This window comes from Trichechus manatus, unplaced genomic scaffold (assembly GCF_000243295.1).
Source record: "Trichechus manatus latirostris isolate Lorelei unplaced genomic scaffold, TriManLat1.0 scaffold00161, whole genome shotgun sequence".
NCBI classification, from domain to species: Eukaryota; Metazoa; Chordata; class Mammalia; order Sirenia; family Trichechidae; genus Trichechus; species Trichechus manatus.
The window spans coordinates 4,554,547-4,567,340 of record NW_004444097.1 but is presented as its reverse complement, the minus strand read 5'-3'; the positions used below and the strand labels follow the sequence as shown (position 1 = coordinate 4,567,340).

Genomic DNA, 12,794 nt, shown 5'->3' with positions numbered 1-12,794 from the left:
TTTGCTGAAGATAATTCAAAAGTGACTGCAGCAATACATTGACAGGGAACTGCCAGAAATTCAAGTCAGATTCAGAAGAGGACATGAAACGAGAGATATCATTGCTGATGTCAGATGGATCTTGGTTGAAAGCAGACAATACCAGAAAGATGTTTACTTGTGTTTTATTGATTATGCGAAGGCATTCCACTGTGTGGATCATAACAAATTATGGACCTTTCAAAGAATAGGAATTCCAGAACACTTAATTGTGCTCACGCAGAACCTGTACCTAGTCCAAGAGGCAGTCATTCAGTTGGAACAAGGGGATACTGAGTGGTTTAAAATCAGGAAAGATGTGTGTCAGGGTTGTATCCTTTCACCATATTTATTCAATCTGTATGCTGAGCAGATAATACGAGAAGCTGGACTATGTGAAGAATGTGCCATCAGGACTGGAGGAAGACTCATTAACAACCTGTGATACGCAGATGACACAACCTTGCTTGCTGAAAGCAAAGAGGACTTGAAGCACTTAATGAGGAATAGTAAGACTATCAATGTGGATTACATATCAGATTACAATATGGATTACATTTAAACCTAAAACAAAATTCCTCACAACTGGACCAATAAACAACATCATGATAAACGGAGAAAAAATAGAAGTTGTCAAGAATTTCGTTTTACTTAAGTCTACAGTCAACGTCCATGAAAGCAGTAGTCAAGAAATCGAATGACATATTGCACTGGGAAAATCTGCTGCAAAAGACCTCTTTAAAGTATTCAAAAGCAAAGATGTCACTTTGAGGACTAAGGTGTGCCTGACCCAAGCCACGGTATTTTCAGTCACCTCGTATGTGAAAGCTGGACAGTGAATAAGGAAGACTAAAGAGTAATTGATGCCTTTGAATTATGGTGTTAACGAAGAACATTGAATATACCATGGACTACCAGAAGAACGAACAAATCTGTCTTGCAAGAGGTACAGCCAGAATGCTCCTTAGAAGCTAGGATGGCAGGACTTTGTCTCATGTACTTTGGACATGTTTTCAGGAGGCTGCAGTCCCTGGAGAAGGGTATCATGCTTGGTAGAGGCTGAGCAAAAAAGAAGACCATCAACGAGATGAATTGACACAGTGGCTGCAACAGTGGGCTCAAACATAGCAACTATTGTGAGGATGGCACACGACTGGGCAGTGTTTCATTCTTTTGTGCCTAGGGTTGCAGTGAGTGAGAACCGACTGGATGACACCTAACAACAGGATCGAGTAGCGCCTTAGCTGAGAGGCCCTTTCTTGACAGTAGAACAAGTACCCGTGCTTGAAGCGATTCTTCCACTTCAAATATTTATGTAGAACAGCCATGTTAGGGAGAAAAGAAACAGGTAGCTAATGCTGGAGAACTTCCTGGATGAAAGGGGAAAGTCTTCAGGGAATGACATAACTGATATCTGTGTAGCTGGTACTCAAGGCATTTGAAAAGTTGCATTTTATGTTAATACCTATCCCTTGCTTTTTAATTTTATGTATTTTGATCTGTTAATATTTTAGCAGTTTTTATAATTTTAAAAAACGTGTAATGAGAAACACTAGCGGAAATTTGGAAACTGTATTAGTTGTACCTTTTCATAGACTAACTTTATAAATTCAGCTCATATGTCTGAGTAATGTAGTCATTTCATATTTAACATAAAATGTTTATAATGCAAAGCATTGAAATATTACAAAGCATCTTCTCTGACCATAAAGCTATAAAAGTAGAAATCAATCAATAACAGAAAAAGCAAGGAAAAAAAATCAAACGCATGGAAACTGAACAACACCTTGCTTGAAAACTACAGGGTTATAGAATAAATTAAGGATGGAATTAAGAAATTCATAGAAGCAAACAAGAATGAAAACACATCCTGCCAAAACCTTTGGCACCAGGAAAAGCCATGCTCAGCGGTTAGTTTATAGCAATAAATGCACACATCGAAAAAGAAGAAAGGGCCATAATCAAAACATTAACCCTACAACTGGAACAAGTAGAAAGAGAGCAGCAAAAGAATCCCTTGGGCAGGAAATAATAAGAATTAGAGCAGAATTAAATTTGAAATAGAGAACAGAAAAACGATTGAAAGAGTTAACAAGACCAAAAACTGGTTCTTTGAAAAGATCAACAAAATCGATAAACCATTGGCCAAACTGACAAGAGAAAAACAGGAGGGGAAGCAAAGAATCTGTATAAGTAGAAACTCACTACCTACATAAACTAATACAAACAGAGGTAGAACAACTAAATAAACCCATCACAAAAGAAGAGATTGAAAAGGTAGTTAAAAAACTCCTAACAAAAAAAAAGCCCTGGCCCGGATGCCTTCACTGGAGAATTCTACCCAACTTTCAGAGAAGAGTTAACACCACTACTACTAAAGGTGTTTCAAAGCATAGAAAAGGATGGAATACTCCCAAACTCATTCTATGAAGCCAGCATAACCCTGATACCAACACCAGATAAAGACACCACAAAAAAAAACAAAATTACAGACCAATATTCCTCATGGCGTTGATGCAAAAATCCTCAACAAAATTCTAGCCAGTAGAATTCAGGAACATATCTAAAAAATAATTTCACCATGATCAAGTGGGATTTATACCAGGTATGCAGGGATGGTTCAACATTAGAAAAACAATCAGTGTAATCCATCACAAAAATAAAAGATAAGAACCACATGATCTTCTCAATCGATGCAGAAAAGGCATTTGACAAAGTCCAACACCCATTCGTGTTAAAAACTCTCAACATAATAGGAATAGAAGGGAAATTCTCAACACAATTAAGGGCATTTAAATAAAGCCAACAGCCAACGTCATCCTAAATGGAGAGACTTCGAAAGCATTCCCCTTGAGAACGGGAACCAGACAAGGATGCCCTTTATCACCACTCTTTCTCAGCATTGTGCTGGAGGTCCTAGCCAGAGCAGTTAGACTAGAAAACGAAGTAAAGTGCATCCACATTGGTAGGGAAGAAGTCAAAGTATCTCTCTTTGCAGACAATGTGATCTTATACACAGAAAACCCCAGATAATCCACAAGAAAACTGCTAGAACTAATAGAAGATTTCAGCAAAGTATCAGGTTACAAGATAAACATACAAAAATCAGTTGGATTCCTCTACCCCAACAAAGAGAATTTCGAAGAGGAAATCACCAAATCAATACCATTTACAATAGCCCCCAAGAAAATGAAATACTTAGGAATAAATCTAACCAGCGACGTAAAAGACCTATACAATGAAAACTACAAGACACTACTGCAGCAAGCCAAAAGAGACCTGCATAAGTGGAAGAACATACCTTGCTCATGGATAGGAAGACTCAACATTGTGAAAATATCAATTCTATCCGAAGTGATCTACAGATACAGTGGAATCTCAATGATTCCACCGGCATTTTTTGATGAGATGGAGAAACAAATGACCAACTTCATACGGAAAGGGAAGTGGCCCCGGTTAAGTAAAGCATTACTCAAGAAGAAGAACAAAGTAGGAGGCCTCACACTACCTGATTTTAGAACCTATTATACTGCCATGGTAGTCGAAACAGCCTGGTACTGGTACAACAACAGATACATAGACCAATGGAACAGAATTGAGAATCCAGGCATAAATTCATCCACCTATGAGCAGCTGATATTTGAGAAAGGCCTAAAGTCCGTTAATTGGGGAAAAGACAGTCTCTTTAACAAAATGGTGCTGGCATAACTGGATATCCATCTGCCAAAAAACTGAAACAAGACCCATACCTCACACCATTCACAAAAACTAACTTAGAATGGATCAAAGACCTAAATATCAAACTGAAAACGATAAAGATCGTGGAAGAAAAAATAGAGACAATGCTAGAAGCCCTAATACATGGCAAAAACAGAATACAAACCGTAAGTAACAGTGAACAAGCACCAGAAGAGAGACTAGTTAAGTGGGAGCTCCTAAAAATCAAACGCTTGTGCTCATTAAAGACTTCACCAAGAGTCAAAAGACTGCCTACAGACTGGGGAGAAAATTTTGGCTACAACCAATCCGATCAAGCGTCTAATCTCTAAAATCTACAAGATATTGCAAAACCTCAACAACAAAAAGACAAATTACCTGGTTAAAAAATGGGCAAACGATACGAACAGGCACTGTTCAGAAGACATTCAGATGTCTAACAGACACATGAAGAAATGCTCACGATCATTAGTCATTAGGGAAATGCAAATCAAAACTACAGTGACATACCATCTCACCCCAACAAGGCTAGCATTCATCCAAAAAAACACAAAATAATATGAAGAGAAGTTGTGGAGAGACTGGAACACTTACACAGTGTTGGTGGGAATGTAAACGGTACAACCACTTTGGAAATCGATTTGGCACCTCCTTAAAAAGCTAGAAATAGAAGTACCATATGATCCAGCTATCCCACTCCTTGGAATATATTCTAGAGAAATGAGAGCTGTCACACGAATAGATATATGCACACCCATGTTCATTGCAGCACTGTTCACGATAGCAAAAAGATGGAAACAACCTATGTGCCCATCAACGGATGAATGGATAAACAAATTATGGTAAATCCACACAGTGGAATACTATGCAATGATAAAGAACAACGATGAAGCTGTGAAATACAACATGGAGGAAGTTGGAGGTCATTATGCTGAGTGAATTTAGCCAGTCACAGAAGGACAAATATTGTATAAGTCCACTATTATAAGAACTCAAGAAAAGGTTGAAACACAGAATAAACATTCTTTGATGGTTACGAGGGTAGGGAGGGAGGGTGAAGGTTATTCACTAACTAGATAGTAGATAAGAATTATCTTAGGTGAAGGGAAGGACAGCACACACTACAGGGGAAGTCAGCACAACTGGACTAAACCAAAGCTAAGAAGTTTCCTGAATACCATCAAACACTTCAAGGGACAGAGTAGCAAGGGCAGGGGTCTGAGGACTTTGGTTTCAGGGGACATCTAGGCCAATTGGCATAACAAAGTTTATTAAGAAAATGTTCTGCATCCTACTTTGGTGAATGGCGTCTGGGGTCTAGCAAGCAGCCATCTAAGATGCATCAGTTGGTCCCAACCACCAGGAGTAATGCAGAATGAAGAACACCAAAGACACAAGGAAAGTATTAGCCCAAGAGACTTCATCAGCTTGAGACCAGAAGAACTGGATGGTGCCCAGCTACCACTAATGATGGCCCTGACAGGGAACACAACAGAGTCCCTGATGGAGCTGGGGAAGGGAGGGATGCAGAACTCAAATTCTTGTAAAAAGACTAGACTTAACGGTCTGACTGAGACTGGAGGAATCCCAGAAAGCATGGCTGAGAACTGGGAGCTGACGCCCTGAATCTGGACTTCTAGCCTACTAGACTGTGAGAGAATAAACTTCTGTTCGTTGAAGCCAAAAACAAAATAAAGTTTATAATGTCTCTGCCATGTATATTTATTTCCTCTATTATAAAACTTTAATTTTGATTTATATAGAAATATTTATCATAATCTCACTCATGTACATATTTTAGTACATAAATATTTCTAATAATCTTTTTCTTAAGACGGTCTAATTTTTTTCCCTACAGACAAACTTTCCAGAAATGATGAACAGATATAAACAACTATTGACCTATATTCGGAGTGCAGTCACAAGAAATTATTCTGAAAAATCCATTAATTCTATTCTTGATTATATCTCCACTTCTAAACAGGTTAGATTCATTTTTTTCTCTTGGTGCTTACGGGTATGTTTATTATTTATACTGGGGGCCTTGTTCTTAGAAAAGCAAAGGCCTAGAGTTCTATTTAAGCAGTTATGCTGGTTATTGGTATGTTTTAATCTACTTTTTAATCTCCTTTTATCTACTATTTTAGTACTAATTATGTGATATTTAAAAGTAATAATTCCAGTTTAATCTCTTTAACTATTCAGATACTGAAATAATCTGCAAACAGCTTTTGCAGGCTTATATTAGACTACCATATGGTTACTATCACAGTTCCTTCTATTAAACTCCATCACCACTTTAGCCATCCATCCTGACCTTTGAATCACATGTTATTTGTTTGTAAATTTGATTAGGTTAAGATCCTTGAGGGATGAGTCTGTACTCATCACTTAGCATCTGGCCTTACTCATTAGGTGCTCAATAAATGCTTCTAGAAACGATGTATGGGTAGGTGGATGGTTGACAAAAGGACGGACTGATAATGAAGGAGACTAAAATTGGCATAGGGAATTATAATGCTTTCATTCTTCTAAATTGTGGTTATTAAGGACAGCAATGATTTTTTTGTGTGTTTAAATTTTTGCTGAGATAATTTTTAATTGAATTGTGTTTTCATATTTTAAGCAACGTAGCCCTAAATTTCAACTTTCTTACTCTGTGATACTTGAGCACAAGCATTTTCTATATCATTTAATACTTTTTAGAACATTTGATACTTTTTCTACTCATTAATAAAAATTTTCATCTCATAATCAGCTTCTTTGATCCTTTCTACTAGATGTCATGTTTATTTATTGAGGTAGCTTATCATACTCTTTATATATAAAATATATGTAATGGGAATACAGGAAGATAAATTTACATGTTCTGTTATAACATAGGAGCCCTTGTGACGCAGTGGTTAAGAGCTCAGCTGCTAACCAAAAGGTAGGCAGTTCAAATCCACCAGCCACTCCTTGGAAACCCTATGGGGCAGTCCTGCTCTGTCCTATAGGGTCGCTATGAGTCAGAATCAACTCGATGGCAATGGGTTTTATTTTTTAACGAGTTACAAAATAACACTTAATGACGCTAATTCTGGAGTTATGTTATATATCATGGAGGCTTTATGTATTTATTTTTTGTATTGCGGAAAAACATTTTCTGAGTTTTATGAACAAGTGTCATCAAAACATTTTTGGTACACTCTTCATAATGTTATGCCAGTGTTCAGTGAGGGGAAGAGTAAGTGGTTTTAAAACTTAAGGATTGCATGCCTCTGCAGGCTACTTTGAGTAAGCTTTTGCCTTTCGAAAGTAAGGATAGATATACTGGGTGGGTGTCACTGGACTTCTTCAGTGTACCATGAGCAGTCATGAATAAATAGGCAGCCTCTCCTGAAGGTGTCAGACTTTCCTGCTCTTCTGGCTGTCTTATCCCTTGATCTCCTTAAGTAGAGATCTATAGAATAAAATATTCAAGCAAAGCTTAGAGTGGCAGTAGAGGAGGCGATAGAGTCCAGGGTTAGAGTCTTACAATGCAAAACAGGTAGCCATTTCCATGAAAAAATGTCACTCAGCTTGGGGAATTGATAGAGGTTCCAAACCCATCAAAACCTGTTGCTGTCGAGTGGATTCCAACTCCTAGCAACCCCGTAGGACAGAGTAGAAGTGCCCCATAGGGTTTCCAAGGCTGTAATCTTTATGGAAGCGGACTGCCACATCTTTCTCCCCAGTGATAGTGGTTAGACACAGCTAAAATTGTACTGTTTCTCTCCACCAGACTTCAGTAGTTTACCAGTTGAAGCCGTGTAGTCCAGTTTATTCATTAATCACATTTGTAGAAGAATTTTGAGGAAAGGAGCCAGTTCCTCTTTGTTTCTTTAGCACCTTGCTTAATGTTTGCCACATAGTAGATACCAAATAAAGGTTGAATGAATAAGATAAACACTACTAATAACACAACTATCTCTATTCATACATCATTTACTTCCGTTAATATAAAACAAGTTATTAGGTTGAGAAGGAGAAACTTATATAATCAGAGCATTACAACTTATGGTCCTGTAGTTTATCTGGAGAAATGTTTTCTGGGTTTATTTTAAAAACTCAAATAAAAACAGATCTTGACACTTCTCTTTTATGAATTTGGTGTGTATTGTGCTTAAGTTTTGTTAATTTTGCAGACTGTAGAAGACATTCAGTAAGATACAGATGGTGTATCTTATATGTATTAAAGTTCAAAGATGAACTTTTAGTTTGCTCAAATTGACTTTATTAACAGGTACAAATTTGCTGTTTACAATTATAGAATTCTGATTTTTTATGTCAGATGGATTTACTGCAGGAATTCTATGAAACAACACTGGAAGCCTTGAAAGATGCTAAGAATGATAGACTGTGGTTTAAGACAAACACAAAGGTAACAGTTACAGTTACTTTTTTTTCTTTCTTTTGAAGAATAAGTGGGGAGTCCTTAATAAACTAAATTCTCCTGAAGATGCACACCTTCTCCTTTTGAAATCTTTTGATTTTAATAAGTTTGCTTTCTTACAGCTTGGAAAGTTATATTTAGAACGAGAGGAATACGGAAAGCTTCAAAAAATTTTACGCCAGTTACATCAATCCTGCCAGGTAGTGTTCCGTTATTTTTTTCTTAGTATTTTGTTTTTCATAGTAAAGAAGCATGAGAAATAATTGTATTTGAAGTATTGTTTAGGGGTGTTTCTGTTCAACCATCATCCCAAAAATAGTATCTGGAAAATAAGGTATAAAAAATGCTGTTTTGTTTTTGTTTTTTTTAGTATTACATTTCTTCCTATTTTAATCCTAATTTCAATCCTTATCCTTTGTAGAATGAGCAGGTATCAAACAAACAGGCCAGTTGTTGCTTATTGAGAATAAGCTTTTCATATGTAGTTTTGTGCCATATGAAAATCAGCAAAGCTATTTTAAGCATATATTATCAAGTAATGTTATATCTTAATTTGTGATATATGAGTCCTCTGTAGCAACACTGTCCAGTAGAACTGTTCTATATCTGTGTATGGCTATCAAGCACTTAAAATGTGGCTGGTGTGACAGAGGAACTGAGTTTTTTTAAATTTGTATAGCCACCTGGATTGGACAGCACATCTCTGTAACTTTTTAACTGTGGGCTATAATTTTGTATTTACTTTTTTGTCTTGATCAAATTCTAAACTAATCACCTACAGATCTTTTCATTTAGTAGTTTTGCTTTATAAAGCTATCACTCATTTGTAAATTGTTTCTTAACTGCCCATTCTTGCAAAAGTTTAGTCTGACTGACAAACAAGTTTGGGTTCATTTCCATGTGAAATGGAAGAGGTAGAGAAGCCATTTTTGAATGGAGGAGGGTCTTCCAGTATGAGCATAAGGTATATGAAATAGCTCTCTGGAGAAGTTTTGCTTGGTTTATTTAGGAATATAAGGAAAATGCTATCTAATTATAAATAGCATTATAGTACTTGGTATTTTGATGTAATTATGTTTAGGCAGAGATGTATGATAATCTGGATGTAAAATTGCCTTCCATATCATGTTTTAGTCTGGTTGTGACTAATTAGTGAACAAATAAAACAAGTTTTAAGTTGAAACACTCTATAAATAATAAATTTTGACTTGGTGTATGTCAGTGTTTGATATTTACGGATATCTCACTCTTGATCATATGCTGTTTTTCATGGCCTGTGTTTTGAGGACCATTCGTCATCTTTCAAAGCTGAGCTTTAATGTCACCACCTCTATGATTCCTTTGACATTCCCCAAGAGTTAGTTCCTTTCTCCTAGATGCTTGCTTCATGCTTCACCTAGAGTAATTATCATTTTGTATTATAATTTGTCTGTTGACAAATCGGTCTTCTTACTAGATTGTGAACTTTTTGAGTCCAGGAATCTTGGCTTATTTAAATTTTAATTTCCCTAAAGTAAACCCAGTACTCACAACATGAGTGACACTCAGGAAATGCTTTTTAAAATATTGAATGAGTGTATCTGAAATGTTTTGAAGATCTGGAGAAGATCGTAAATAATGCCACAGATAAAGACATAAATGTTACTGCATTTTATACCTACAAAATAACCACTGTCCACTTTTTCCTTATCCAGTAACTAGAACGTAGAAAGGATATGTGGCTTCCTTTTAGATCATTAAAGTGGTGTTTGTAATTCTCTAGGTTCCAGTTAAAATTTGTAGTGCATTTGCAGTCAAAAATCGTATTATAAATGTAAGGTTCATACGCTAACCCAAATAAAAATTATTTGTTTTATTTTCTCTCATTTACATTTTGGGTTAATAAGTTTTGTTGCTGTTACAGTATTTTTTCAATGGAAAAATTTTTTTTAATTTCCATTCAACTGACTTTAAATGAACTATTTGTAACAAAACAGTTCATAAGTTACTGTCTGCCTATGTGCTTGTTCATTAAGTAAGGTTGTCTCTAAACTCTACCTTGACTAAAGTTAAGTATTTGCCTTCCCAGACTGACGATGGAGAAGATGACCTGAAAAAAGGTACACAGTTATTAGAAATATACGCTTTGGAAATTCAAATGTATACAGCACAGAAAAATAACAAAAAACTTAAAGCACTCTATGAACAATCACTTCACATCAAGTCTGCCATCCCTCATCCACTGATCATGGGAGTCATCAGAGGCAAGTTTGGTTTGGAGAGGGTGGGCAGCAAAATGGGAAGATATCATGGTATCATTGCATATGACTGCATGACCCTTGAAAATAAATAAAGTTTTAAAGTCAATGCCTTTTCCTTATAAAATTTACATCAGTGATGATAGTAGTAATAGAAATAATAATAGAAAGTTCACTTTATCAGAATTTCTGTTCTTCATTTGCAGTGGTATGTGGGAAAGTAACTTTCTGCTTCACCCCAGGATAAAGATTTACAAATGCTTGTTTAATAGTTTCTTCATTGACGTTTAGTAAAGAACTTGATTTTTTTTTTTAAATTAAAGTATGTACCCTGTGGCTTACATATCCTCAGCATTAATGGACTAGTATTGGCCATTTTAAATTGGACACTCATATGGTCTTCTATGTCAGAAGTGACAAACTGAAGAGAAACAGTGTCTCATTAATTGTCCGAAACAACATTTCAAGATCTATCCTGAAGTACGCTGTCAGTAATAGGATAATATCCATACACCTACTAGGAAGACCAGTTAATACAACTGTTATTCAAATTTATGTACCAACCACTAATGCCAGAGATGAGGAAATTTATGATTTTTTACCAACTTCTGCAGTCTGAAATTGATCAAACATGCAATCAAGATACATTGATAATTGTTGGTGATTGGAATGTGAAAGTTGGAAACAAAGAAGAAGGATTGGTAGTTGGAAAATACGGCCTTGGTGATAGAAATGACGCCAGAGATTGCACTGATGACTGGAGACCAGATGAATTGTGGGATGATATCCAGGACATCATACATGCAGAAAGCAAGAGGTCATTAAAAAGACAGGAAAGAAAGAAAAGACCAAAATTGATGTCAGAAGAGACTCTGAGACTTGCCCCTGAGCATAGAGTAGCTAAAGTGAATGGCATAAATGATGAAGTAAATGAGCTGAACAGAAGATTTCAAAGGGCAGCTTGAGAAGACAAAGTAAAGTATTATAATGAAATCCGTAAAGACCTGGAGTTAGAAAAAGGAAGAACACGCCCAGCATTTCTCAAGCTGAAAGAACTGAAGGAAAAATTCAAGGCTTGGGTTGCAATATTGAAGGATTCTACAGGGAAAATATTAAACAACACAGGAAGTGTCAAGATGGAAGGAATACACATAGTCACTGTACCAAAAAGAATTGGTCGACGTTCAGCCATTTCAGGAGGTAGCGTATGATCAAGAACTGATGGTACTGAAAGAAGTCCAAGCTGCACTGAAGGCATTAACACAAAACAAATCTCCAGGAAATGACGGAATACCAATTGAGATGTTTCAACAAACAGATGCAATACTGGAAGCGCTCACTTGTCTATGCCAAGAAAGACAGCTACCTGAACAACTGGCTGAAAGAGATCCGTTATTTGTGCCCATTCAGAAGAAAGGTGATCCAACAGAATGCGGAAATTATCGAACAGTATCCTTAATGTCACATGCAAGTAAAATTTTGCTTAAGATAATTCAAAAGCGATTGCAGCAGTGCATCGACAGGGAGCTGCTGGAAACTCAAGTCAGATTCAGAAGAGGACATGGAACAAGAGGCGTCATTGCTGATGTCAGACAGATTTTAACTGAAAGCAGAGAATACCAGAAAGATGTTTACCTGTGTTTTATTAACTATGCAAAGGCATTCAACTCTGTAGATCATAACAAATTATGGATGACGTTGCAAAGAATGGGAATTCCAGAACACTTAATTATGCTCATGCAGAACCTGTACACAGACTAAGAGGCAGTCGTTCAAACAGCAAGGGAATACTGCATGGTTTAAAATCAGGAAAGATGTGCGTCAGGGTTGTATCCTTTCACCATACTTATTCAGTCTGTATGCTGAGCAGATAATACGAGAAGCTGGAGAAGAACGCGGCATCAAGATTGGAGAAAGACTTATTAACCACCTTTGTTATGCAGATGACGTAACTTTGCTTGCTGAAAGTGAAGAGGACTTGAAGCACTTACTGAGGAAGATCAAAGGCCACAGCCTTCAGTATGGATTACACCTGAACATAAAGAAAACAAAAATCCTCACAACTGGACCAGTAAGCAACATCAGGATAAATGGAGAAAATAGTTGGAATTGTCAAGGATTTCATTTTATTTGGATCCTCAGTCAACACCCAGGGAGGCAGCAGTCAAGAAATCAAAGGACGTATTGCATTGGGCAAATCTGCTGCAAAAGACCTCTTTAAAATGTTAAAAAGCAAAGACATCACTTTGAGGACTAAGGTGCGTCTGACCTAAGCCATGGTATTTTTAATAGCCTCATATGCATGCAAAAGCTGGACAGTGAATAAGGAAGACTGAGGAAGAATTTGTGCATTTGAATTTATGGTGTTGTCGAAGCATATTGAATATACCTTGCACTGCCAGAAGAAC

General features: G+C 36.7%; 1 protein-coding gene across 2 annotated transcripts in view; it reads left to right on the top strand.

Annotated features, from left to right (window-relative positions):
* COPS2 (COP9 signalosome subunit 2) overlaps positions 1-12,794 on the top strand; it is a 53,373-nt gene that overhangs the window by 31,797 nt on the left and 8,782 nt on the right. Inside the window, exons 4-7 of one of the 2 annotated variants that reach the window (XM_004386302.1) lie at positions 5,594-5,719; positions 8,048-8,137; positions 8,272-8,349; positions 10,218-10,392. In XM_004386302.1, coding sequence (XP_004386359.1) covers positions 5,594-5,719; positions 8,048-8,137; positions 8,272-8,349; positions 10,218-10,392 — 469 coding nt within the window. Of the gene's footprint in view, positions 1-5,593; positions 5,720-8,026; positions 8,138-8,271; positions 8,350-10,217; positions 10,393-12,794 lie in introns of both variants that reach the window. The other variant, XM_004386301.1, reaches the window with a different exon arrangement.